The sequence below is a fragment of the Hoplias malabaricus genome, chromosome Y (genome assembly GCF_029633855.1).
Source record: "Hoplias malabaricus isolate fHopMal1 chromosome Y, fHopMal1.hap1, whole genome shotgun sequence".
Lineage (NCBI taxonomy): Eukaryota > Metazoa > Chordata > Actinopteri > Characiformes > Erythrinidae > Hoplias > Hoplias malabaricus.
This window is the reverse complement of record NC_089820.1, coordinates 19211849-19238971: the sequence shown is the minus strand read 5'-3', so window position 1 is coordinate 19238971 and position 27123 is coordinate 19211849. Positions and strand designations below refer to the sequence as shown.

At 39.8% G+C, this 27123-nt stretch overlaps 1 protein-coding gene across 1 annotated transcript in view; it reads left to right on the top strand.

Annotated features, from left to right (window-relative positions):
• LOC136678381 (adhesion G-protein coupled receptor V1-like) overlaps positions 1 to 27123 on the top strand; it is a 155781-nt gene that overhangs the window by 55838 nt on the left and 72820 nt on the right. Inside the window, exons 31-66 of the mRNA XM_066656433.1 lie at positions 3 to 247; positions 965 to 1146; positions 1264 to 2072; positions 2504 to 2713; positions 5009 to 5139; positions 5313 to 5412; positions 5636 to 5815; positions 6680 to 6843; positions 7046 to 7133; positions 8018 to 8096; positions 8213 to 8351; positions 8761 to 8902; positions 9023 to 9288; positions 9400 to 9575; positions 10094 to 10221; positions 10508 to 10686; positions 11148 to 11294; positions 11491 to 11571; positions 12591 to 12855; positions 14411 to 14533; positions 14973 to 15195; positions 15597 to 15801; positions 16692 to 16838; positions 17262 to 17517; positions 17785 to 17987; positions 20676 to 20852; positions 20929 to 21111; positions 22614 to 22793; positions 22876 to 23040; positions 23291 to 23411; positions 23789 to 23912; positions 24027 to 24165; positions 24773 to 24958; positions 26042 to 26277; positions 26617 to 26765; positions 26884 to 27082. Coding sequence (XP_066512530.1) covers positions 3 to 247; positions 965 to 1146; positions 1264 to 2072; positions 2504 to 2713; positions 5009 to 5139; positions 5313 to 5412; positions 5636 to 5815; positions 6680 to 6843; positions 7046 to 7133; positions 8018 to 8096; positions 8213 to 8351; positions 8761 to 8902; positions 9023 to 9288; positions 9400 to 9575; positions 10094 to 10221; positions 10508 to 10686; positions 11148 to 11294; positions 11491 to 11571; positions 12591 to 12855; positions 14411 to 14533; positions 14973 to 15195; positions 15597 to 15801; positions 16692 to 16838; positions 17262 to 17517; positions 17785 to 17987; positions 20676 to 20852; positions 20929 to 21111; positions 22614 to 22793; positions 22876 to 23040; positions 23291 to 23411; positions 23789 to 23912; positions 24027 to 24165; positions 24773 to 24958; positions 26042 to 26277; positions 26617 to 26765; positions 26884 to 27082 — 6727 coding nt within the window. The remainder of the gene's footprint in view (positions 1 to 2; positions 248 to 964; positions 1147 to 1263; positions 2073 to 2503; positions 2714 to 5008; positions 5140 to 5312; positions 5413 to 5635; positions 5816 to 6679; positions 6844 to 7045; positions 7134 to 8017; positions 8097 to 8212; positions 8352 to 8760; positions 8903 to 9022; positions 9289 to 9399; positions 9576 to 10093; positions 10222 to 10507; positions 10687 to 11147; positions 11295 to 11490; positions 11572 to 12590; positions 12856 to 14410; positions 14534 to 14972; positions 15196 to 15596; positions 15802 to 16691; positions 16839 to 17261; positions 17518 to 17784; positions 17988 to 20675; positions 20853 to 20928; positions 21112 to 22613; positions 22794 to 22875; positions 23041 to 23290; positions 23412 to 23788; positions 23913 to 24026; positions 24166 to 24772; positions 24959 to 26041; positions 26278 to 26616; positions 26766 to 26883; positions 27083 to 27123) is intronic.

The following is a 27123-nucleotide window of genomic DNA, read 5'->3' as shown; positions in this document are numbered from 1 at the left end:
AGTCTTTCAGCCGGATCCCATCACTGTAGAGGAGCCAGGGGTGAATGCATTTGAAGTCTCTTTGCCCATTGTGAGGAATGCTGGTACAATAGGTTTTGTGACTGTCCAGTGGCAAGCTACTGTCAATGGAAGACCTGCAACTGGTGACCTTCGACCCCTGTCTGGCGAGGTCGGCTTTGCTCCAGGTGAAACCATGAAAACACTGAAAGTGGAGGTTTTGGCTGATGATGTTCCAGAAATTGAAGAGGTGAGCATAATATTATTCTGTTGACTTACACTGTGCTTTTATATTGTCTGTCAATAGCTTGGGGATGTTGACTCAATTTGTGATGACATATTAAATGGAAATTTATTTAAATCTACTAAGTCTTTGCAGAAAGATTAAAACTTTAACAAAGGATTGAACAAAGGAATAAAGCAGTTTACGTTTTATCCTCTTGTGATGTCAGAACTCAACAGCGAACAAAACTTTCAGCAAATGGAATAAAATATATTCAATATGGGTTTTAGTTTGGAAAACAAAGCTGATAAAAATACACATAAAAATGCATGTGTCCTTTGTAAAGGGAGCAATGATCAAGAGGATTTAAAGATCCAGAGCTGTTGTGAAACTGCAGGGGTCATCATTTATTTTACATACACAGTGATGAGGATGTTTCGAGAGACAAAAACCTCTCCAAGAATTATAGTTGCAGGGGTACAGCTGATTGTAGAATTCCTCGCCCCGTGTTCCCCAGTCTCATCAAGCACTAATGCAGACACACAATAAATGTTTCGTTTAAATGGTTTTGTTAAAAATACAAAAAAAAGTTTTTTTGTAATTTTACCGCACTTAAGAATAAAGCTAATTTTCTCAAATTTTTTTATCCATGTTTAACAATAATTACAGTTCTATCTGTTGCTTTTTTATGTTAATTAACCATTTGCTGGTAATTGTGTATTCTTGGTAATCTGTATATTGTAGATCATCAAGGTGGAGCTTACAGGTGCCACAAACGGTGGAAGCATTGGTGCCGAAAGAGTGGTGAACATCATCATTCCTGCAAATGACAATCCATATGGAACAGTGTTCTTTCAGCAGGCAGTTTACCGAGTACAGGAGCCTTTGGAAGGAGCGTACACAGCCAACATTACTGTTCGGAGAAGGTCTGCAAACATATCTGTTTATTGATGACTAGTGTAAAGGCTGGTGCAAGTGTATTTCATTACTGTAAAAGAATTACAGTAAAATTAATGTCTATTTAACTTTCTTATGCTTTCAAGTGGAGGTAATTTTGGTCTCCTGGAGATTCTGTACAGCACCTTTGAGTTGGACGTGGTGGGTAATGCCCAGAGAAACGGCCACAACTTTCTGATCTACTACAATTCGCCCTTGCCTGGAGCATCCACTAGTGCCACCCGAAGGCCCATCAACATCACATCAACTGGGGACCACCTGAATTTCTGTGCTGCCTTCTGTCTTCGAGAAAGAGCCTGCCAAGCATTTTCTTTTACTGACACCTCCACTCCAACATGCTTCTGGGTAACTTCTGGAGCTAATCAGCTTTCTGCTAGTACCCAAACACTCACCTACATCAAAAACACCACCGCTGCTGCTTATCTCTTCAGCTCGCAGGCTGTGGCCGGGAGTGATTATGTTACCATGACGGCACAGACGGCAACCATGCTGGACGGGTCAAGTGTTGCCAACCTCACCGTGTCAATCCTTACAGATTCCTTACCAGAGGTGGATGAGAGTTTCATGATACAAATCTTGAAGGTTAGCCTGGTTAATACGACTGTTGCTGAAAAGCACTTGCCCACAATTGGGCAGCCTGGCACAGCCCGGGTGACCATAGGGATGAATGGGGATGCGTTCGGAGTGTTTATAATCTATAGCATTAGCTCTAATGCTACTGAGAAAGGCTTGTATCTGGAGGTGAGAGAGGAGCCACACACCAGAGTGCCGCTGGTCATTGAAAGGACTGGAGGAAGTCTAGGACAGGTCACAGTGGAGTGGATGTATGTTGGAGGGAGTGCAAAGCCCAACGCTGACTTTAATGGCACAGGAGAGACACTCATCTTTGCTGAAGGTAGTCCTTAGAACAAATATTTACATTCTCATATTCATAAGAGGATTTAAATTGAAAGAACTACACCAACGTACATTTTAGAATTGTATAGTTTTGTGAGCTGTTAAAATAATTACAAGCTAATTCACATCAAGCACTGAAAATGATAAATCTAAAGAGATTGTAGAACATGGCTAGAACAATTTAAATAATAATAAAAATACACTGCAATAAATTAAATATTTTGAAAATGTTTTAGAAGTCTTATTGAACTACGTTATTGTCAAAAAACATTATTTAATTCCATATTTGTGGTGTATTCTGAAGTCCCCAGTTTGCTACACTGATACAGACTTTTATTTTGAATATTTTAAACAGATTCGTATTATGAAATGATGGTAGAATTTGAATTTGTATCACAGCTTCTGGTCCTGTGTTTCTTTCACTCAAAGGTGACATGAGGAAAACCATTGATTTCTTCATCACAGACGACACTGAGCCAGAGGATAATGAAACATTCCGGATTGGTCTAGTGAGGACTGAGGGTGGCAGCCGTATTCTGCCCAGCTCAGACACTGTCACCATCCTCATCCTCGCCAATGACAATGCAGCTGGCCTCGTGGGCTTCAACCCAGCCTCAAGATCTGTTATTGTTAGAGAAGGTTAGTGTGCAAATACTGTTCCTGCCAGTCATCAGTACCAGACATATTTGATGAAAAATACATGCAATATACAATATGATGTCTTACCACAAATACATTATGAAAATGAATTTTTGTTAAAAATAATATATAGTGAATCAGGTATACAGACTTAGCCAAAATGGAGAGTGTAGGCTACATTTACCTTTACTATGTGGACTGTGGGAGTAAACCCTTGCGGACACGGGGCGAACACACCCAACTCCTCAACTCCACACCCAACCCCAGGACCCTGGATATAATATGCAGGCAACACCATGGCTGTTCAAAAGTCCAAATCTTAAAAACACAGAGGGTAAATTACAGACAAAGGCAGGCATAGATATACAGTATTGTGCAGAAGTCTTAGGCACCTAAGATAATTATATAAATTTAAATAATGACTTGTCAGTACGCGTGGTGTTTGTATAAAGTTATATATATTCACTGTAAATACAAAAAATAATAATATAAAACAAATAAGAAATATAATTTTTTTCTATAAAGTAGTAGGTGAGAGTGTGTTTGAAGAACAATGTTTTGTTCAGATTCTCCTTGATTTGCATGGATTTGTTAAATCAACAGTAAACATTATTTAAAATCATTATTTATTAAGCGTTAAAATTAGGTATTGGATGATAACCAGACTCAATGAGGAGAGATTTGGAAAACGTTAAACCAACACATTCACACACACAATATCACACTGGAATAGTGTTGTTTGATTTTTATTGTAATGTTGGATGTTGTTTGTTTGTTTTTTATCAAATAAACACTTACTGCTCAGATAAATAGCTTTTTAAATCTCATAATATATATATAAGGTGACGCAGCAAATAGTGTCGCAGTCACACAGCTCCAGGGACCTGGAGGTTGTGGGTTCGATTCCCGCTCCGGGTGACTGTCTGTGAGGAGTTAGTGTGTTCTCCCTGTGTCCGCGTGGGTTTCCTCTGGGTGACTGTCTGTAAAGAGTTTGATGTGTTCTCCCTGTGTCCGCGTGGGTTTCCTCCGGGTGACTGTCTGTGAGGAGTTTGGGGTGTTCTCCCTGAGTCCGCGTGGGTTTCCTCCGGGTGCAAAAACACATGTTGGTAGGTGGATCGTAGGTGTGAGTGTGTGTTACACTTTGAAGGACTGGCTCATCCTCCAGGGTGTATTCCCGTCGTGCGCCCAATGATTCCAGGTAGGCTCTGGACCCACCGTGACCCTGAACTGGATAATAAATGAAAATTAATTTGATTAGAAGAGACTGTGGGGGCTTCATTGATGTCCACAGTGTGATTTTAATGTATTTGGCAACCTAAGTTAATGCTTATACTAACTTAAAATAACAACACGTTCCTATATACAGTTGATTCTACTATCTCAAACATTTTTGAAATGTGCATTGTCCATCTCTATTGTCTATTCAATTATCTATCAGCTTAATTTTGTGACATTATTTATGAAAATATTAAATGACCAAAAAAAGCAGGAGAATTACATCAGTGCTTCTCCTGCTTCTTCAGTTTTTGATCTTCCTCTGCTGCAGGTGCACACATCACTCCCTTGTTCTTGAGTGACATATATTGTTGATTTGGAGCATTAATTATGAATGTTGCCTGTCCTGTAGGTATGTGTGTAAAGGCATTTGAAACCTGCCATGTAATTGAAAGATCACGTTTCAATTCAGCGCTCTGTAGTAACCAGTGATGCACTGTTATGGTGAGACAAGATGAAAGAGTCTAGCGGTGTTACTGGAACAGCTGGTACACTGGAAGGCAGGAGTCATTACACATGGATGACAGGGCAGTTGGATCCTTTTCTTTTGAATCCCATTACTTTTATTCTATATAGAAATGTTGCCAGTGAAAACATACTTTCATTAAATTTTTTTTAATTAAATTTTTTTTTTATGTAAAACAGTATCATACACACAAACCAAATACATCATCCACTCTAATATTTGAGAACACGTGCTCGTCCAGCAGCTACTTCTCTCATGGAAAGCCTTTAAAGTAGATGCTAAAAGCTTCAGTGATGATTTGATTGTTTTTAGACACAAGACCATTAGTGTGTTAAGGTACAGGTATTGAAAGTTTGGTTTTGAATCTCGGACACCACCTAAACTCATATTGGACTGAGCTCCATCACTCCAGAGAATGCCGTTTTACTGCATTACAGTCCAATGCTTGTGGCTTTACACCCCACTTGTCCACGTTTGGCATTGGGAATGGTGACTCTAATCAGAAGTAAGATGAATCTGTCAGACTTTGGCATGAGCTAGTTTGTATACTGCAGGTGAAAGGGTGCGATTGCTGGTGGAAAGAACACCTCCCGCGATAGGAAACGTCACAGTGCAGTGGCGAATCGAGGGCCCGCAACCTTCTCTGACATTCATGGATATCTCCGGCATTCTCTTCTTCAGTGAAGTAAGAAAAAAACCCTCATTCCATTATAAACCAGTCAAACAGACTTTTATTATTTAAATAAAAATGTAATTATTTCTTTCAACAATAACATTTTAAACTCTAGATCACAAATGAATACTTTATTACCTTTCTGTTTTTTTCACATATACATGTTCTGTTGTGCTTGATAATAGGGGATGCTGAATGACACTATAGTGCTGCAGCTACTGGATGATGGCACCCCTGAGGAGAGAGAAGAGTACAGAGTTGTCCTCTCTAATATTCAAACTAAGGGTGAGCATTGTGTTGCTGTTTATTACTATGTTATAGTTTATATAGTTGAGCTTGAGCTTGGAGCTTTCAGTGCTTCAGTGCACTGAAAGCTTTCAGCATTCAGTGATGCTCCAGCTCCCTACTGTTTTACAATACCTTTACTGTTAATACTTTCACTCCCATGCATTTACATTGAAGGGTCTTTGCACCAGCACAACTGATTCACTCTGTCTGTGTCCCACAGGTGTGACAGTCACAGGGGCAGCTGCTCTAGACATTCAAGGCCACGAGGCAGTGGTCAGCGTGGAGGCCAGTGATGAGCCGTTTGGAATGCTCAGCATCGCCCCATCATCCCGCAGTGTATCCACGGAAGAGAAAAACACTACAGTTAGAATCTACATTAACAGAGAGTTTGGAGCCTCAGGTTTGTTCTTGTGTGGAAAAGTAATGCTCTTATTTGAAGAGTTAAATGTTCGTTTGTTGTTCTTAAATTGCATAACAGTAGCAAAAAAAGTCATCGGGGCATAATTATATTGTAATGGCATTAGAGACACAGCCATTGTGCTTAAGGGAGCTCTAAATTACACTTGAACAATGGTATAGAGCAGGGTTTGGCTGGGTGTGCAGCAAGAGCGAGAACTGAAGAGATGAGAAGGTGAAGATATTTGCAGAGAGATGAGATTATTTTATTTAGGACAAAAAGAAAACAATGGGGTAACACTCAGAGGAATACTCAGGGCTCACAGGTGCATGTCTATGGAAGAGAGAGTGAAAAGACACATAGAAGAGAAAACAGAACTGAACATGTGATCAAAACCTGATGAGAGATAAGAACACAGGAGAACAGGCACAGATTATGGCACCCACATAGACCATCCCATGCATGACTCTCACCACACACAAGCCACCCACTCATGCTCATAAAAACACAGCATTTAACACCACAAACTAATTAGCAAACAAGCATGAATTGTGCAGGGGAGCTGCAAGGCAAGCGTTAATACTACTAAAGTGTAGTATGCGTTTTTCTACATTCACTTAATACATTGCTGTGAGCCCCCAGACTTTTGGAATACAATCTGTAACAACTACATCAAGTCTTTTTAAAGAATTTATTTTGGCAAAGACAGTGCATGTGTTACTGAACGTTGCTGGAATCCATTTGAATTTATTACACAATTCCGAGTTCATGAGACTGATGCATTATCATGCGTTTATTATTTTTACACTCCTGAGAAGCAGATCTTAGGAATGTTGCTGTTGCTCAGTGCTGTGATTCTGCCCACAGGAGCCGTGAATATCAGCTATGAGACAGTGAAGGGCTCTCTACAGGACCTGAGGCAGGTTGAGGGGGCTTTAGCCGAACCCAGTCAGGACTTTCTGTACGACTCAGGTTCTGTGGTCATGCAGGACGGTCAAACGTCTGTGTCCATCCCAATTACAATTATAGATGTAAGTAACTAATCAGAAGTTAAACTAATCGTGTTTAGCCAGTTCTTCAAACTGATCTGAGAAATATAGAATTTAGAATTACCTTCACTGTCAAACTATCTTTATCATTGCATAACAATATTGTTGCATGCTTAAACAGAACAGCAGATATTTTTTTTGGAGTTCTTATTGTGCTGACATGTTGATGTTTGCCTTTAAACAGGACAGTATTCCTGAGCTGCAGGAATTTTTCCTGGTCAACATTACATCAGCTGTTTTGATAAGTACAGCCCCAACTGCCACTAAGCTAGGTACAGCCTAATGAACATTTTTGTTGCACCTTCCTAATTTCCTACAACACATTCTTTGGCATGTCCTCTTTTCCTGTTCTTTCTTTTGTATAGCACTGATTTCCTTCATCTTTTTTCTCTTTGTTCCTTCATTCATTTCACTCTAGAGGTGCGCTATACTCTAAAAGGTAACAATACAGGTGTGCTTTGTGTTTTTGCATACGATCAGAAGATGTACATAGAATGCCTGCCTTCCAGTCTGCTTTGTAGAGCACATTTGTTGATGGATGCAGTCTCAAAAATGTTAGCAGGTTTAAATTAGCACAACCTTGTTTGAATAGCATTTAGTAAAACTCTTTTCTTAATTTCCAGTAAAACAGCCATAAATTACAAGTTTTAATTTTCAGTGTTCAGAATAAAAACAAAAAAACATACATTTAACACAAAATAACACAGATTTCCAAGGTTGGTCCTAGAATACATTCTGGATCTCACATAAATCTTTGCAAAACAGAAAAATTAAAGCTCGTCTTTTGGATTTCTTGTAAGTTAGGTTTATCTGAAGACATTTTTGTTCTTGCAGTCTTTAGCAGTCCCTTTGTCTCTTTTATTATCTTTTAGTATGTTTGAATGAGTTATCTTTTTACTGATATAATGAATAACTTGAACTTAATGCTGGTTTGACTGGGAATGAGGTAAATGAAGGGTAATGAAACTTTTCTTTAGTGCTGTAATTGACTATAAATCAAAAGTATGGATCAGTGTTAGTTTCCTTTAGATACTAGCTGTATTAGTTTATTAGTGCTGTAGCTTGTGCACCAAACTGTAATGATATACTGAAATGCCGCTGTGTGAATTGTGAGGAAGTATAATTGTTTGCTGCTGTGGATTTAATGTGTCAACAGATACTCTAGGTTTGGTAGCAGAGGTTAGAATCAATGCTAATGACGGGGTCCGAGGAATCATCAGCTGGCAGAACATAGAGTAAGTGCATCTACAGAGTAATTCATGAAACAAACTACTGTCAAAATTTATGTTCATAGATGCCACAGAGCTGGCCTACAAGTTAACAGTTATGTGGCATTATTGTTTCTCTGTAGTTATGAAGTGAATGAGACGATTGGAGTTGTAACCTTGGTGGCGTATCGTCATGCTGGAACCTATGGAAATGTCTCCCTCTTCTTCTATGCACAAAATCTAGAGGCTCAGTTGGGCCTGGATTACAATGCTACTGCTTCAGTGAGTCATGTATATTGACATTCATGGCATTTGATAATACTTCTACATGTGTACAGCAGACACATTGTACGCACTTTATGACACTATTATGATTATTTATTAATATTATCCATTAGGTATTTAATTATTTAACAGGTTATGAATTTAACTTCTGTTAAGTAAATAGCTAGCTACACAATTACTGATACATACATTTACTTTGCTATCTGTTCCTTACAAACACACCTGGTATCAACTGGACGTTTACAATTCACACCAAAAACAGATATAATCTTCTCTAATTTCTGTGTTTTTAAAATGGTATTATGCCACAGAACCCAGTGGTCATGATATCTACAACAATACAGATGCAAAAATATATATACAGACAATTGTATTACCCATTAACCCTGTGATAATTCATTTGCAGATGCTCCACTTTGTCAATGGAGAGAGGTATAAGTTTGTAGAGGTGCTGATCTTGGATGACCCCATTCCAGAAGGTGATGAGAAGTTTCAGCTCATTCTAACAAATCCCTCATCAGGTCTTGAGCTTGGCGAGAACACTACAGGTTAGTAATACAAATCCTACAGAAGGTTAATTTAGTTTACATGTGAGAAGATAATAGATGCCCAGCAATAACATCAACGCATGAGCTAAGTTAGACCATCCCTGTGCTCATGTCCCATAGCAACTGTAAGCATCATGGCCAATGATGATGGCCACGGCATCATTTCCTTCAACAACAGTGAGCACTTCCTGCTGAGGGAGCCCACCTCAGTGTCTGGTCTGGGTCAGAGTGTGGCCACTCTCTACATTGTTCGGAATCCACCTCAGGGAATATTCGGCACAGTCACTGTCCAGTTTTCCATTACTGATGCCAATGGCACACTCTACCCTGATGACCTCACACCATCTGGGGGCTTTGTAGTTCTGGAGGATGGGGTCAGATATAAGGTCAGCAAAAACTTGTCTGAACACCTAATCTCCTATGTTTTTGACTGACGGGAGCTTACTTAAAAGAACCCGTTCTCCTCCCTGTCATTTTAATGATATTCTATGATGTAGACTGTAGAGATCTGGGCAGTTTTGGATGCAGAGCCAGAAATGAATGAGACCTTCACGGTGACTCTGTACAACCCCACCGGTGGAGCACGACTGGGAGAGCCCACGCAGACCTTCATCACTGTGCTGCAGAACCAGGCTCCACTTGGACTCTTCAGAATAGCCCCATCCAGCAACAGGTACACACACCTATACACAGTACTCTGTACAGGGCTTAGACATCTGAGAACATGAGATCTGGGCACTAAGGTTTGAATAAAAACCATGAATATTAGAGAAAATACAAATAAACTAAATGTGGGTTAGCTTTAGCACTTACAAAAAGCCCCAAAAAACAAATGTCCATTATTTATATTTATCATCCACTACCTGCCTCAGCTAATCGGAGTGAAATATATGTCCAGACCTGATAGGACATTGAGTTCAGTGGTTTTAGACAGAATATTCTTGTCTGTGTTTTAAAACATGAAAACATGGTATGATCCACGTTAAAGAGAACTTTGCTGTTATTGGGTCAGGATGTCGGGAACAAAGCCAACTGAACCAATCCATTCTAATCCATATTAGAATTCTTTACTGTATTTCTTTATTTACAGTGTTAAACTGTTTTCTTTTGCACAGTAGTAAAAACACAAAAATAAACGTCAATTTGCAGTACAGTCAGCTGATTGGTCTCATTGTATGTGCTTGTGTTCAGAACTTTGAGCTCTCTGACCGTAGAGGAGACTGCAGGTACGGTGTATTTGACAGTGTCTCGCAGTAATGGACTGGATTCTGCAGTCAGTGTGGAGTTTGAGACACAGTCGGATACAGCCTTTGGGATGAGTAAGAAAATTACACTAATACACAATGATAATGTCAACAATATTGTATTTTATTATAATTGATAAAGCTTGCAGTGAACCATGTTTTATTTATTTAATTTAACCCTTAACTGAACTAAAGGGAAATGGAAAAAAAAAAAAATATATATATATATATATATATATATATATATATAAACACACAAAATATATAGCATAATGCAATATAGCAATATGTGTGTTTAGAAATTCCTTACAATGCAAAATGTATGGTGCGTATTAAAATATACTTTGTATTGTTTTATTAGAGGGAGACAATCCAATCCTGGCTGTTTCTCAGCGCTTCAGAGACGCTCTGCCTGTGGGCTGGTGCTCTGTGCCCAGTGGAGATTCTGCTCTGGTTCTGAGGCTTGGAAGCTTGAACAGCAGCTCAGTCCAGGACCAGATCATTCTCTACAGCTGGCAGGGAGTGTTTGTACCTGTTGAGGTAAGAAATTAATCAGAATCATTCCATATTAACTATAAGTCTTGCGAGACAAACAAAAGCTACTATTTCATTTATGTAACAATGATTTATTTTATTCCATACACAGACATTTGAGCTCGGAATTAAAGTATGAATATGGAGGGAAATTAAATGTATTCGTTATACTTTTTAAATAGCATTGACTTGGCATTTCCATACATTTTACCTCATAGATCCAGTTAAGATGGCAGGGTCAGTATCAGGTTAAAAACCTTTTAAAAAAAAATTTTTTTTTGATTATTTCAACGCTTGCAGCTCTTTTGGGGAAACTAGCTCCAGATGTCTTCCTTACTTTCTCCTTATTACTTAATCAATAATTCACAGAAATGAAAATGGAGATGTTGGTATGAAGAGCCAGTATAAATGTTGTTTTAAAGAAACATGAGAAAAGTCCATGCGTCTCTTGTCTCTTGCCGTTGTAGTTTGTGAGTGTCCAGAGGCCCTCCTCTTGTGTGGGTTTTACCGTAAATGGCACCTCCTATGTGGCAGTGTCCCACGGAGACACCGCCGAGTCGCCTGCTGCCAACATCAGCCTGTTTCGCCTCCAGCCTGACCTCAATCTTACTCTAGTGAGTCCATCAGTGTCACTATATCTATGCCCTCTTTCTCTCTCTGCCATGCACAAGCTATAACTCCCTCTCTGTTTTTACTCAGAAAACTCTGTGAAAATATTACTAGCTTTAAAAAAAGACCCGTGGCTTGCTCTGTTAATGCGTGGATGTCATAGTGTTTTGTAGTCTTTTCATTATTCTGTTTCTTTTCCAGGAGCAAACGTTGACTGTGGGAAGTTATGACATTAAGCCTTTCACAGTCGGATCTCAGCTATATTTCATTGCTTTAAACGAGGTAGAGTAAATTTACCTTCGGTATTAAATCTGTTGTTAGCTTTCATTTTAGAGAGTGCATGTTTACACTACATGAACATTAGAGGTGGGCGATATGGCCTTGAAATAATATCACAATATTTCAGTGTGTTTTGGCGATAACGATATTCTTGATGATATTACAACACACTGAAAAATATTTTTATTAATTTCAGAACAGACTATCGCAACAAAATAAATGTTACATTAATAATAATTATATTAAATTAAATAAATTTAATATATATTAATGGTAATTATAGCATTTTTCATAATAATAATAATAATAATAATAATAATCAAATGGTCTATTGTACATATAATATGAGTCACTTTCCACCATACTTCACTGTGGCTAAATGACTCATTTATAGAACGTATGCCGTATTATGGGTAACTGCATGATGTTATGTAAACAAGTGAGAATATCACGATATTGACTTTTTATCATTTTAAAAATGATGATATTATTGCGAACGATACAATATGGCACAGCTCTAATGAACATTATACTACATTACACCACATACGTTTATAGACACCACTTCACGTGTGACGCAGATGTTCAGTTACTCAAACGTATAAACTCTCTAAAGTAATGCATGTACTATGAAGCACTATGGAGCAAGTGCATATCAACTTAAAATCGTCATGCTCAATGGCAAACATGGGCTAGATGGATATGAAGCCCTCCTGCACTGACTGTGCAGCTGTAAGACAGCTTTTTCTGGAGTGATGAAATGCCATTCAAGACATCTGAAATACTCTGGTGGCTTTGTCTTAAAGCTGTCCCACAGTAGGGTGTGGTTTTGCAATGGACATAAATAACCTACTGATACTAGTGATTGTTGTCTATAGACCTTTGGCCATACTGTGTACATTTCTGGTGTGCAAAAGTAAAAATGATTAATTGTTTTCTCTATATGTCTTTTGCATTCTTTAGTTTCTGCTTTCATGTATGAACTGCTGTTGTAGATATTAAGCAATGTTCTCTCTGTGCAGGTGTTTGGGTGGATTAGGAATTCACTCACCTTCCTTCATACTCTGGAGCTGCAGAACATTACCACTCTCTCACCCTTCACCCGAGCAAGTGCAAATGAACAGTACCTTGCGGCCTGCAGGAACAGAGCTTCATCCGCCTGTTTGATCTATCAGTGGAGCAACGGGAGCTTCCAGAATCCTCAGCCACTGCCAGTCAATGCTAAAGTCAAACAAGTACAATCCATTTATTTGGGAGGAGATACATTCCTGCTAGTAGTCACTGAAGGTAATCTTGTTTTTCACTTTACATTATGTGTTCTCAGAAATACATGCATAGACTTATAACATTTAACTCACTGTAGTTCTCCCTCAGAGTAGTTGGGGACAATGTCAATACCAGGGAGAAAAAAAAAACTATAACTATGTAAAAGAGGCATAACGCTGTTTTTAATCTTGAATATGACCGTTCTTGGGCGGCACGGTGGAGCAGCAGGTAGTGTCGCAGTCACACAGCTCCAGGGACCTGGAGGTTGTGGGTTCAATTCCTGCTCCGGGTGACTGTCTGTGAGGAGTTGGTGTGTTCTCCATGTGTCCGCGTGGGTTTCCTCCGGGTTTCCTCTGGTTTCCTCCCACAGTCCAAAAACACACTTTGGTAGGTGGATTGGCGACTCGAGTGTCCGTATGTGTGAGTGTGTGTGTTGCCCTGTGAAGGACTGGCGCCCCCACCAGGGTGTGTTCCCGCCTTGCGCCCAATGATTCCTGGTAGGCTCTGGACCCACCGTGACCTTGAACTGGATAAGGGTTACAGATGAATGAATGACAGTTCTTGACATTTGTATGTCATGTTGTTTACACACCAAAATAAATGCAATGATAACATTGTGAACGCATGTTATGAAATGTGAAGTATAGATAAACAGGCAGAAAGTGCTGCAACTTTGCCTCTTTGTTAAAGGGTTAAATCGCAAATTTAGTTCATTCTCTGGGGCTTTACTGTGGTACCAGAAGCTACCGGAAATGTCCCTACCCCACAGCTCCAGGATCCTGGGGTCCTGGGTTCTACACTTGCCTTAGGTCACTGACGGAAATTGTGTTCTCCTTGTTTCTGCTTGGGTTTCTTTCAGATGCCCCAGTTTCCTCCCACAATTCAAACACACTTTCCTGTAGATTGATTTGCTATTCAAAATTGTCCACAGGTGTGAATGTTTAAGAGACTGAGTGTGTTTAGCACTAAGGTGAACTGACACGCTGTCCATGGTGTGTTCCTGCATAGCACCCAGTGATGCTGGTTAGCCTTTGAACACACCACGATCCTGATTAGGAAGAAGCGGTTACAAAAGATGAATGGGAAAAAAAGTACCTCCTCTGTAATTTAATGGCAAATTAAACCCAGAACTAACAAGGCCTGTTTAATGGTAGGCTGTTCTTTGTGGACCAGCTGAACTTTCTATGTTTGTAGTCTGCATGGTGTGCTCACGATGGTGTACAAACACACTGTGCACACAACAAGCACTGTGTTCTCACACAACAGCAGACATAACGGCTCCGATGCATTTTTAGGCTTCAGTGAATTGTAGAGAGGCACCAAAGCCAACACATGCGTCTGTGGATCGTAAGCGTGGTAAATGGCTGCTTCTCTGCCAGGCCTGGGTCTGCTGCCACAGCCAATCTAGAGCTTTATAATTTTATCTTGGGACTTTTCCTAGTAGGAGTGTCAGCATAGTGCTGCTCTGAACCACAGCATCACTTCATACAGTGTGTGTGTAGGTGTTGGCATGCGATTGTGCACTCCTACACTGTCCAGCCATGTTAAATCTCTGTGCTTTCATTGTTTGCTAAAGGTCCAAGTCCTGTGTGTGAGGTGTTTTTATGGGGTTCCCAGCAAACCTTCTTCAGACAAGCTCAGACCATTCCATTCGCTGGTTTGACTTCAGTCCACGCTTTCACTCCTACCTCGGGCATACGTATGTAAACATGGTTTATTTTCTCAGCTTTCTCACAGTAGAAATGCTGATCATTTTATCACATCTTTTATCAGGTTTATTACACTGTGTACACACCTATGTGTGAAATTACACTACAATCAGTAAAAACGACTAGAATTATATAAAAATTATAATACAGTGTACAATTTACTTTTAGATACTGCTGTCCATGAAATTCACTTGTTTTTGGTTCAGTGTTTTGGGTTGATAGAGTATTAAACTCATAATTCAGTCATATTCATGTTTTTGTAATGATTATGCCACCAATTGCTTTGATATCATCGAAACATGCGTTATTACAGTTTGTATAGGACAATTGTGTTTGTATTTTGAAAGGCTAATGTCACTGCGTAAGTCTGTAGCCGTCAGGGAATGCGCGATAATTGCTTAGGAATCTTGCTCACTCTTTGTTGTTTAGCGCACCTGATTCTGGCTGGGACGAATGGATCTGCTCTGTATTCATGGAAGTCTGATCTGAGCCAGTTTAAGAAGGTCCTGAGCACCTCTCCGGCTCAGCAGTTCCTCTACCTGTCTGTCCAATCACTTAATGCAACAAAGAGTCTGATTATAGCCACAGGAGGATCCAACTCCATCGTATATGAACTGACCTCTATGTCCAACCAGTCAGACTTCATCCCTCGGTAGAGTACCTCAAGCAAATTTTCAGTTTTCTGTTCATCAAGATTTAATAGTTGTATTTAGATATTTCAGTGTTCCTCTAATTTAATATTTACATTAAGTGATTAATTGATGTGCATGAGATATTGTTACAGCACTTATAGTAATTAAACCCTTAACTTGGTCAACTGTGCTCACATTTATCAGTCCTTATACACCAGCCATTTCATGCTTTGTTAGTTAACACCTCTACGTCTTATTTTTGTGCCTTATCTGTGCTTGTTTGATGCTTTTAACATACTATTTAAAAAATATATTTGGTGGTATGTACTCCCTACAGCATGATTACTTCATGCATTCTCTACAACAAACATAAAAAAAATCTGTTTTGACCAGAAGTGCCCGATTTTATTTGCCTGTTTAGATCTGGTGAGCTGTTCTTCCAGCCAGGAGTCAGTGAGTTAGAAGTTGCTGTGAATATCATCAATGATGAGGTGCCAGAAGAGGATGAACGTTTCCGTCTGGGTCTGAAGAATCCTAAAGGGGGGGCAGAGATTGGTGGTCGTGGTCAAGTGACTGTGGTCATCCTGGCAAATGACGATGCCTATGGCATTATTGGCTTTGCACAGGTTTCTCACAGTTGTTTTACAATGAAAATGTCTTGAAAACATATTGTTATTGTGGATAAACTCTTTAAACAATGCGCTGTTGAGGTTGTAATATAAATTCATTCATTCATTCATTGTCTGTAACCACTTATCCAGTTCAGGGTCACAGTGGATCAGGAACACACCCAGGAGGTGGCGCCAGTCCCTCACAGGGCCACACATACACACACGCATTCACTCACACACTCACACCTCCAGACACTTTTGAGTCTCCATTCCACCTAGCAACATGTGTTTTTGGACTGTGGGAAGAAACTGGAGCACCCGGAGGAACCCCACGCAGACACAGGGACAACACACCAAACTCCTCACAGACAGTCACCCGGAGGAAACCCACGCGGACACAGGGAGAACACACCACACTCCTCACAGACAGTCACCCGGAGGAAACCCACACAGGCACAGGGAGAACACACCACACTCCTCACAGACAGTCACCCGGAGGAAACCCACGCAGACACAGGGAGAACACACCACACTCCTCACAGACCGTCACCCGGAGGAAACCCACACAGACACAGGGAGAACACACCAACTCCTCACAGACAGTCACCCGGAGCAGGACTTGTCCCTGGAGCTGTGTGACTGCGACACTATCTGCTGCACCACCGTGTCGCACCTTTGTAATATACAGCACGGCCCAAATTGCCATTGGCTAATTTGACAGCAGAAAGTTTCAGGTTTCAGTATTACGTTTTTCATTCCAGATCATGCATAATATAAGCTTAACAGAACTCAAAAACTCCTCTAAATTTGCAGTAAATTTCTAGAAAAATGTTCAGATAAATCTCACTTTAAATACCTTTTGAATGTTTTAAATTACTATTTAACCTATCTGTGTTTCTGCCCAGAGCTCTTTATCTAGGGAGGTGGATGAGCTGGAGAGGGATAATCCTGTCACTCTCAGTGTGGAGAGGAGGAGGGGCACCTTCGGCAGGCTGACTGTACGCTGGGCAGCTAATGGCAGTCTGGAGGATATTTTCCCCACGTCCGGAGTGGTGAGGGTTCATGGCTGAAAACACACATAATAGCATTGTAATAATGTTCTCCTTTATTTCAGTAGTAATCAGTTTATAATGCTTCTCCTGGATGACACTGACAGTCATACTTTTGAGCTCTATCTATTTACGTCTGTTTGGGCGCTAACAAAAACAGTGATTACAATGCACCATGGTGTTAATGATGATAACATATTACCCATCCCTTACATTTCATAAAACAGCAAACAAAATACAAAATGTTTAAACACCAGTGGTCAATAAATTATTAAATTTTTTTGTGTAAAACAATTTGAATGTCAAGCAACATAAAGATGAAAACTGTGGCATTGTTTTTTAAAACTTATGTATTAATAAATGTTAGCTCATAGAGTTAAATGTTGGAAATAAAATATCTTTTTTATATCTCTTTTCATCCTCTAGGTGACTTTTTCAGAGAGTCAGGCTGTGGCCACCATCTCATTGAATGTGTTAGCTGACAGCATTCCAGAAATGGCAGAGAAAGTGACCATCACCCTGACAGATGTCACCACAGTGGGGGTCATGGATCCTCCTCGGAGAGCTCAGATTGACCCACAGCGAGACAGAGCCGAGCTCACCATTAAAGCAAATGGATCTCCATATGGAGTAATTGGATGGCACCTGGACTCACAGTACTTCATCACAGCCGAACCTCCAAGTAATTCATCTATTTGCAGAGTCTGAGCATTTCGGCCAAACCTGAACAATGAAAAGGGTCTGAATGCCATATAATCAGTCGTCATAACTGCAGTCCACCTCTAAAATTACAGGCTTTCATTTTTCTGCAATTTTAATGAATCGATTGCAGAGAATTATGTTAAAGACTTGCTCGGATGCTTTCTTATTGTCTTTGTTTGTTGTAAAGTGATTAATTTCACACTTTTGAAACTTAAAAATATAGATTTGAATTTTTTACTGTTTTTAGGAAACCCAAGCAATATCACACTGAGCATTGTGAGAGATCAGGGGGCATCGGGGGATGTGGTGGTCTACTACACAACTAGACCAGCTCTGTCATTGCCAACAGTCAATCAAGCCACTGAGGGTCAGGACTATGTGGCTAAACAAGCTACAGTTATTATGATGGAGAAAGCTTCTGTTGCCCTAGTAACCATCACTATATTACCAGTGAGTATTCATATTGCAGAACAAGTCTAGACATGCATACACAAACTAGTCGATTCCCTCACTTTAATTCAAACCCTGTTTCCAAAGGGAATGCTATATGAAATTTAAATTAAAACAGAATGTATATATAAATTAAATAAGCATAGTTTGAACTTGATGCCAGAAATATGTTGGGATGGGGAATAAAAGAGTGGTAAATTGTGTAATGCTACAAAATAAACAAATTAGGTAAATTGGAAACAGGTCGATCACATGTATTTCATTTGTATTTTTCATTCATTTCATTTTTTTGTATTGTATCCACTTTCTGCACTGATTGCAACAGTATTGTCCCAAAGTAAAAAGAGAGACATTTAATTAGTTCAGACCCATTGAAACTGAAAAATAACTCTAATGGAGACCTGAGCTTTTGAATACCTAAAATATTATATCAAGCAAGAAATAGGATCACTTCTCAAAGTATTTTTTTAAAAGAAGAGATGGTGGAACACAGTATTATAACATTTTCCTGGCATCAATTTCAAATATTTCTCAAAAAACATGTTTTAACATGTTGTCTTTGTTCTACTTTCACAACTTTTCTGGAAATTGTGTTTAAAATGTAGCGTTATAATATCACACCCAGTCCTCTACTGACAGTTGCAAGGCAGATGGTTAATGTTTAATAATGAATGTGCAGCCTGACCCCACTGACAATCACAAGTATCTAGCCTCAGTTTTAACATTATGGACATCACTAGGAATTAGGGCATATAGCATTCATTTTAATGTGAAATTACACTTTTATTTTAGCAGGTGGACGGAAAGAGGCATAACAGCAATAGGTACTTTGACTGAGGCAAATACTTTTAAGTCATTTAAAAAGGTTAAAAAAGAATTCAAAATAGAAAATAAAGACTTGTTTCGATATTTGCAGCTGAGACACTTTTATGACAAATCACAAATGTTAGACTGCTGTAACGGGCTAGTGGAAATGATGCTGAACTCAAATAAAGAGATGCCCTCCAAGACTGTTTCAAAACTTTATACATGCTTTCTAAAATGCAATGTGAATAATTCATACTATGCAAAAATTTAATGGGAAAAAGTAATGCCACTGGATATATCAGAGGGTGATTGGCATTTGATCTCAGCTCCACACCAGCTCCAGAAGCTGGAGAGAATTTGGATGGAATCATTTAAGATATTTCATTACACCATTTATTAAAAGCAAACAAATCAAAGTAAATCAACCATGCTGGAGAGAATGTGATCACATGAATCCCAATCACATACATATTTTTTGGTCATGTGAGAAATTACAACCATTTTGGTCGGAGGTGGTGAGGATAATAGAGTCTTCAGTTATAAGGTTCCAAGAGACCCAAGGGTTTTATACCTTGGAATGATCCGAGAGGATGTGATTCGAAAAGAGGATGTCTACATCTTTAAAATAATGACTGTGGCTGTGAAGAAAGTTATTACAAAGAACTTGATGAAAAAAGAGCCACCAAAAGTAAAACACTGGTTGGAAATAATGGAAGAGATCTATAAAATGGAGAAACTGACATTCCTGCTGCGGCTCAAAATTAACACCGTTGAACGTAACTGGCGGAAATGGACACTATATAACAACCCCAATACAACGGGCTTATAAATTTGAGAACTGTCACCCCAATGTTCATATTCATGTTTTTGTGTGTTTGCTGTTTTTGACTACGTTCTACTCATGTTTCTTTTTCATTGAAAAATAATGGAAAGCACTAAATAAAAGAAATTACACTTTTATTTTAAAGTGATAACCAATAAATCAGTATTAAATAGTAGCAGTGTAATATTAGATATGCTATTATGCTGTTGGGGTGTTCCTGTCTAAAAGAAATGCCCCTCACTGCATTTCAGTTCTACTCATTTCTATGGCATTTCATTGCACAGACGTGGAAAAGACATTTGTTATGTTATCGTTTTTATAAACCACAGATATAGGCAGCATTTCCCTGCATCAGATTATACAATATTATCACCATCATGTTGAATTAGTGCACAAAGTATATTTAAAATGCTCACAAAACCCACAAATGCATATAAGCTGATACATTCCTTTTAGTACCTTTCAGTTTGTTGTGGCTGGATGCAAACTGAAACTACTCTAATTCCTTGTAAGTCAAAGAGTACATGTCGTAGACCTCCATTGCTCCATCCTGTGTCACAGTTCAACTCAGGCCGTCTAAGCTAAGCAGAGGGAGTAACCAAAGCTCTGTTAGAGTCCTTAAGCAGACAAGCTGGCTTTTTGCCCGCAGGCTGCCTGCAGTGCAGGCCAACAACACATGGCTATCACCACGACCGCTGAAACCCTGCTTTCTATCCTCTGTTTCCTCCTCAAATAGCTCTTGCTTCTGTAAATTGCAGCGGCCTGGGTATTTTTACCTTCTCTAGCCTCATGCTGAGTTTTGTTTGGGCTGAGAGTGCTTGGTGATGTCTCAAACTGCTGGCAAACATCAACTAATTATTCAGTTGCATAACACATAATTTAGCTATGGTTTAACGCTAAGCAATTACTCACAATGATGAAAAAGAGTTTGGAGTAAATATCAATTAAACATGGATTTTATACAATGACACCATGACATCCTGAATGAAGTCTGTGTGAATATGAGCAAATATAGACTTGTATTAAATGTATTTAACGTTGTTAACGTGTCTTCACAGGATGACATTCCAGAATTAGCAGAGACTTTTCTAGTGAATATTACTCGTGTGGAGCTGCTAGGAGGTCAGACTGGAGCAGGACAACCGAGCATCAGAAGGCCTGGGATGGAGATTGCAGAGGTCATCATTCAAGAAAATGATGAGCCCAGAGGGGTCTTTCAGTTCAACGTTACCAAGGTAAGGCCTTCTTAGTGGCATTTACATTTATTCTTTCTTGTGGATCATGAAGGATAAGTGATATACGTACTTTCAGGATGTTTCTGGAGTAGTCTTTGGCCATGAGGTTCCTCCACCTGGTAACGTGCTTTATCTGCCAGTGGTGAGGCTTGCTGGGAAGAATGACAGGATCGTGTTGTTCTGGGAAGCTCAGTCTGTCATCGCCAGCACTGAAGACTTCACTCCATCTTCAGGCAACCTGACCTTTCAAGATGGACAGGTAAAAAAAAAAATCATATTGATTACTTGTGTATTATTTAGTCATACTGATATTCCTTACAAAGCTAAGTCCTTTAAAAAAGAGCATTTTATTGTATGTACATTGAGCAATCGCTGGATTAGAAACACACTCGTTGTCCATTTTATCATGGTGAGAAGCAGGTGGACTACAGTCTGTAATTTCTCTGCATACTTTCTCACCCCCATTTCAACCTGTTCTTCAATGGTCAGGACCCCACAGGAAGTGGATCATTCTCGGCGCTGCAGTGACACTGACGTTGTGGTGGTGGTGTGTTCATGCCTGTTGTGCTGGTACAGGTGGTTCATGTCCACTCACTGTTGGTCCACCTTGTAGATGTAAAGTCAGAGAGATGTGAAGTAGTTAATCTGTTGCTGCACAGTTTGAGTTTGTCGTCCTCTAGCCTTTTATTAGTGGACGCGACTGGACGTGGTGGGTGAACTATTTTCAAACTGAGGGCTGCTATGTCCGATTCACTCCTACCAGCACAACACAATAACTGTCACCACCATGACAGTGTCACTGCAGTGCAGAGAATGACCACCGAAATCATATTCAAAGAAACAGGTGGCCTGCAATCTGTACTGGTAGATCTATGAAGTGCTCCTGTATGGATATACAGATATTTAGAACTGTTGTAGAAAACATATTTGAAATATTTGTCCATAATCAAAGCTTGAAAATATCTGTTTTAGCCAGCCTTGATATTTACACCTCTGTAGCTTTATATGTGCAGGAAACTTTTGTACATGTATTTTAATATAGCAGAATTATCCCACGTACTGTTGGACTAGCTCGACTGGTATAATGATCAAGCAATTTTCATATAATCAGTAAAGGCTTTGCTTTTTAAACTACATACAGGGGTTAGACAATGAAACTGAAACACCTGTCATTGTAGTGTGGGGGGGTTTCATGGCTAAATTGGAGCAGCCTGGAGGCCAATCTTCATTAATTGCACATTGCACCAGTAAGACCATGTGCATCCAATGGTTCAAACATTGTATCCTGAAGGCGGGTGGTGCCGTGTATCAGGACGACAATGCACCAATACACACAGCAAGACTGGTGAAAGATTAGTTTGATGAACATGAAAGTGAAGTTGAACATCTCCCATGGCCTGCACAGTCACCAGATCTAAATATTATTGGGCCACTTTGGGGTGTTTTGGAGGAGCGAGTCAGGAAACGTTTTCCTCCACCAGCATCACGTAGAGACCTGGCCACTATCCTGCAAGAAGAATGGCTTAAAATCCCTCTGACCACTGTGCAGGACTTGTATATGTCATTCCAAGACTAATTGACGCTGTATTGGCCCTACACCATACTAATAAATTACTGTGGTCTAAAACCAGGTGTTTCAGTTTCATTGTCCAACCCCTGTGTATTTATATGATAGAAACCAATTACTGGTGTACACACTAACTGGGTATTTCTAAAATGTATTAAATAGTAATAGCATTAGTAATCCTTCTGCTCTTGCAGACAAGTGCCATGATTGAGATCACCATTATTGACGACACCATTGTTGAGCCCATGGAATCCTTCCTTGTGAAGCTCACTCGTGTGATTGGAGGAGCCCGACTTGGAGCTGACACTTCTGTTGTGATCAATATTCCTGCCAATGATTCACCGTTGGGTCGCTTTGGATTCCAAGAGCTAATGGTATATTTATATATGTATATAGAGACTATCTCACCCTGTCGGGATTCATTCAAACCTTTTAAATGATGTTCCTGTTCTCCAGTTTACTGTCTCAGAGCCACAGTTTACAGATGATCCTGCTTCTATGGCTAATCTAACAGTAGTGAGGAGTTCAGGGGGTGTTGGCACAGTCTATCTGATTTGGCTTCTTGAGCAAAAAGGAAGAGACGACTTACAGCCTTATAATGGAACTCTTGTCTTTAACGGGGTAAGTGAAAGTCCCAGCAGTACGAACTGCTGCTTATATCTTATGTTGCATTTTAATGTTGGTGGTAAATGATTAGCGGCAAACTGGATATTTCCAAAGGCATCTTTTTGTTAAGTAAAAAATGCTAGCATGACACTATTTGACAGTGCATTCAAATGGTGTATTTTATAATGTATCTGCCTGAATCAGTTGAAGTGAAATGAAATTATTAAAGCCGTAAATCTAATACAGACTTCTGTGGTATTTCCAGACGGAGTCTAGGAAGACTTTGATGATCCAGGCTTTGGCTGATGCTGTGCTAGAGGGTGAAGAGAGATTCACTGTCCAGCTTCTGTCTGCAGAAAATGAGGCTGTCATTGATCCAACAAGAAGTCAGTCACTTTTTTAACAACTATACCAAGGTTTTCAACTCTGTTAGCTTTTGTTTAGTGTGTATTGCCAACGTTTGAGCTGTCTTTTGAAGAATCATTATCAAATCATGAGTAGCTTTTCAATTTTGTTAGTTTTTGTTTATTTAAACATTTCTAAGTGACATATAAAGAATGTGTCTCAACTTTATTAAAATATTTTTTTCATTTTGTAACATTTAACTGTACTTTCTGAAGCTTTGAAATGTGTGTATTTGTTAGTTATTAAAGAGTAATCAAGCAGGGACTATTAAAGCATTTATTGTTTTTATCACATTAAGAAATACATAAAAAATTGTTTATTGAAAATACCTCAATCTTTCATTGCTTCTCTACATTAGACATTGCCACAGTGGTGATTAGAGCTGATCGTGGAGCTCTAGGAATTGTGGGTATAGCTGACTCGTCCAGGAATGTCCTTATTGGAGAACCTCAAGGCACTTACAATGGCACAGTTTTGATCAGGTTTAACATTCATTTCTAGATTTTCTTTGTTGTGGTTTTATTGGTGTTGTTGGTTCATTAATTGGGCGAATATCCAGTAATTATTGTGCGGTCTGTGTGTGTTATATGTTACAGTCTTGTGAGGGGCCCAGGCATTTTTGGTGAAATTGAGATATACTGGAACATTACTCCAGTGGTAGCTGATGAGTTTTTGGAGACCTCAGGCAGGGTTCTCATGAGAGATCGCCAGTCTGCAGCCACCATTCAGCTTAAGGTAAGTTGAGTCTGTCAGAACAAGAAATCAGCCTTTATGCATGTTTGATATAATTCTGTAAAGTTGAACTTTATGGGCCAGTTTTCCAGACTCAGATTAAACTTAAACGTAGACTAAATAGGTTTAAAATTAAATACTATTTAAATTACACCACTGGCATTACAATTTGGTACAAGGTTTGGTTTGGGAACCTTGGTATATTTGTCAATTGGCCTTATTAACCCCTAGTAATTAGTTAATTCAGTTACTTTAAAGTGCCTTCACTTAGAGACATGGAAAGAAACTGACCGGTCTGGAGCAACTTTACAGAAAGAGAATCAACCTTGATGTTGTCTTCAGCCAAGTGGTTTCATTAGTGTATCACTAGAGCAACATGCTAAGACTGCTAACAAACACTAGACATCAATCTTCACCCAAGTCTTTTCTATAAATACACAAAACCCACTAGAGCTGACCTTAATCAAATGAGCAGGATGTGGTTTGAATGCAGAACGACAGAAGCAAACCTCAGACTCCAAAATAGATTTGGGGGTAAATTATGTAAATGAGATTTTGTGCCAAGATGTATCTTTTCCATATAAAGTCATAAATATCTTTCCTGTCCTAGGCACTGGATGATGAAATCCCGGAGGAGCGGAGGGTGTACGAGTTGAGTCTCGTGTCCCTGACGCCTGGTTCAGAGATCAGCCCCGGCAGACACCGTGCCACCATCACCATTGCAGCGAGTGACTTGCCTTATGGCCTCTTCTCCTTCTCCCAGTCGACTCTCAGTGCCACAGAGGAGGACAGATCAGTAAGGGACGCCTTTTTAATCCATAACACTGCATCTACCGCACATGGGGCCAATCTTGCTTGCGACTCACATGGGGTGGACTGGAAAAATCATTTGAAACCTTTTGAAAGCAGTGGTTTTGTCTGCTGCCATTGAATCCCTGTTAGTATCCGCTATCCGGGTCTGGACTTTGTCTTGGTTTATGTTTTTTGATTTACAGCCAAAGACTGTGTAGCCCTGTGTTATGGTGATTGTTTCACATGATGGGATTATAGTAAAACTTTGAAAAATATTGGCAGTGCACAGAGCCATTTCAGTGTCAAAGAAAAGACTAATGTAGTGCGGTTACTATGGTAGGAAATCGCTAACAAATATTTTTACTGAATTACTTTTTAATAAAAAAGAAAAAATGGTAGGTTCATATCTTTAGTAAACACACATTATGCATTCTACATCCCTTTATGTACATTGTCTTTAAATGTTAGGGCTAAAGCTTTAACATTGGCATGTACTTATGCATAGGTATGTGGAGAGATGGTTTAAAAACATTAGAATGCAATTTCACATATAAATACACTACCAAACTCCATCCATCCGTTATCTGTAACCGCTTATCCAATTCAGGGTCGCGGTGGGTTCAGAGCCTCCCTGGAATCATTGGGCGCAAGGCAGGAATACACCCTGGAGGGGCCGCCAGTCCTTCACAGGGCAACTCACACTTTCACTCACACAAACGGACACTGTTGAGTCGCCAATCCACCTACCAACGTGTGTTTTTGGACTGTTGGAGGAAACCGGAGCACCCGGAGGAAACCCACGCGGACACGGGGAGAACACACCAACTCCTCACAGACAGTCACCCGGAGCGGGAATCAAACCCACAACCTCCAGGTCCCTGGAGATGTGTGACTGCGACACTACCTGCTGCACCACCGTGCCGCCCTACCAAACTCTATTATTGATAATGATATGATAATTAATGATAAAAAAAACTTGTATGCCAAGAGTGTTGTTAAAAGTAACGTATGGACAGAAACAACATGAGAAGTACAGATAAACCTCTAAACAGCTGATCCAGCTAATGTCTTGTGTTGTGTACCCCAGGTGAACGTTACAGTGGTGCGAAGCATGGGGCTGCTCGGCAGTGTGTGGGTCAGCTACCACACAGAGGGTCGCAGTGCAGTGAGTGGTCTAGATTTCGAACAGTCATCAGGCAGACTGCTGTTTGGCCCAGGAGATGTTTTCAGAGTCATCTCCCTGAAGATCCTGGATGATTCTCTCGCAGAAGGACCAGAGGAATTCTACCTCAACATCACTCAAGTGCAGCTCCTCAATGGCAGGTAAAAAAGCAGGGGTCTTGGAATGTTCTAAGTACATTGACAGTTCAGTAACAATTTAAGACAAGTTAGATTTATTATTTTTGCACCTGTGTTGAGAATATATTGTAGATAATTGGTGATCAAAACATCTGAGTAGTAAGCACTTCTTTCTGTTATGTGTTTACTGACACTGTGTGACTTACTGTTTCCCAAGGATTCATTTGTACATATTGCTGCCTTGGAACACTGAGTTGTGATGGATGCACTGTATAAGATGAAAACAAAAATTATATAATTGTGTTTTTTGGTTATTATTTCTGTTATATGTGATCATTGCCCACCTTTCTCTGCTTCCCTCAGTGCACTGGACTTTTCCATAAGGGAACAGGGACTGCAGCTTGATCAGCCTCCGTCTATTGGCAATATCTCCTTCATCATGATCGCCATCCAGAAGAATGACAACATTGAGGGCATTCTGGAGTTTCACCCTTCTTACACAAACATAACTGGTACAGATGTTTGCTTATCAACGGCGGCCTTGAGGACTCTATTTAGATCTATGATATGATGAATAAATATCGACCGAGTATTGCTATTGCTAATGATTTGCTTCATTCGTGTTCTCAGTTGAAGAGGACATTGGCACTCTCTCTATTCCTGTACTGAGGAGAGTGGGTACCTATGGGCAGGTCACTGCTGATTTCATCTCCAGAGGCATTACTGCCCAGCCCGGCTTAGACTACATCTTGCCCAATGGGTCCATCACCTTCACACATGGCCAGAACCTCAGCCATATCAACATCACCATAGTGGATGATCTAGACAGGTGAGCAGTATTTGGAAAAGCTCTGATGTATAGTATTTGAC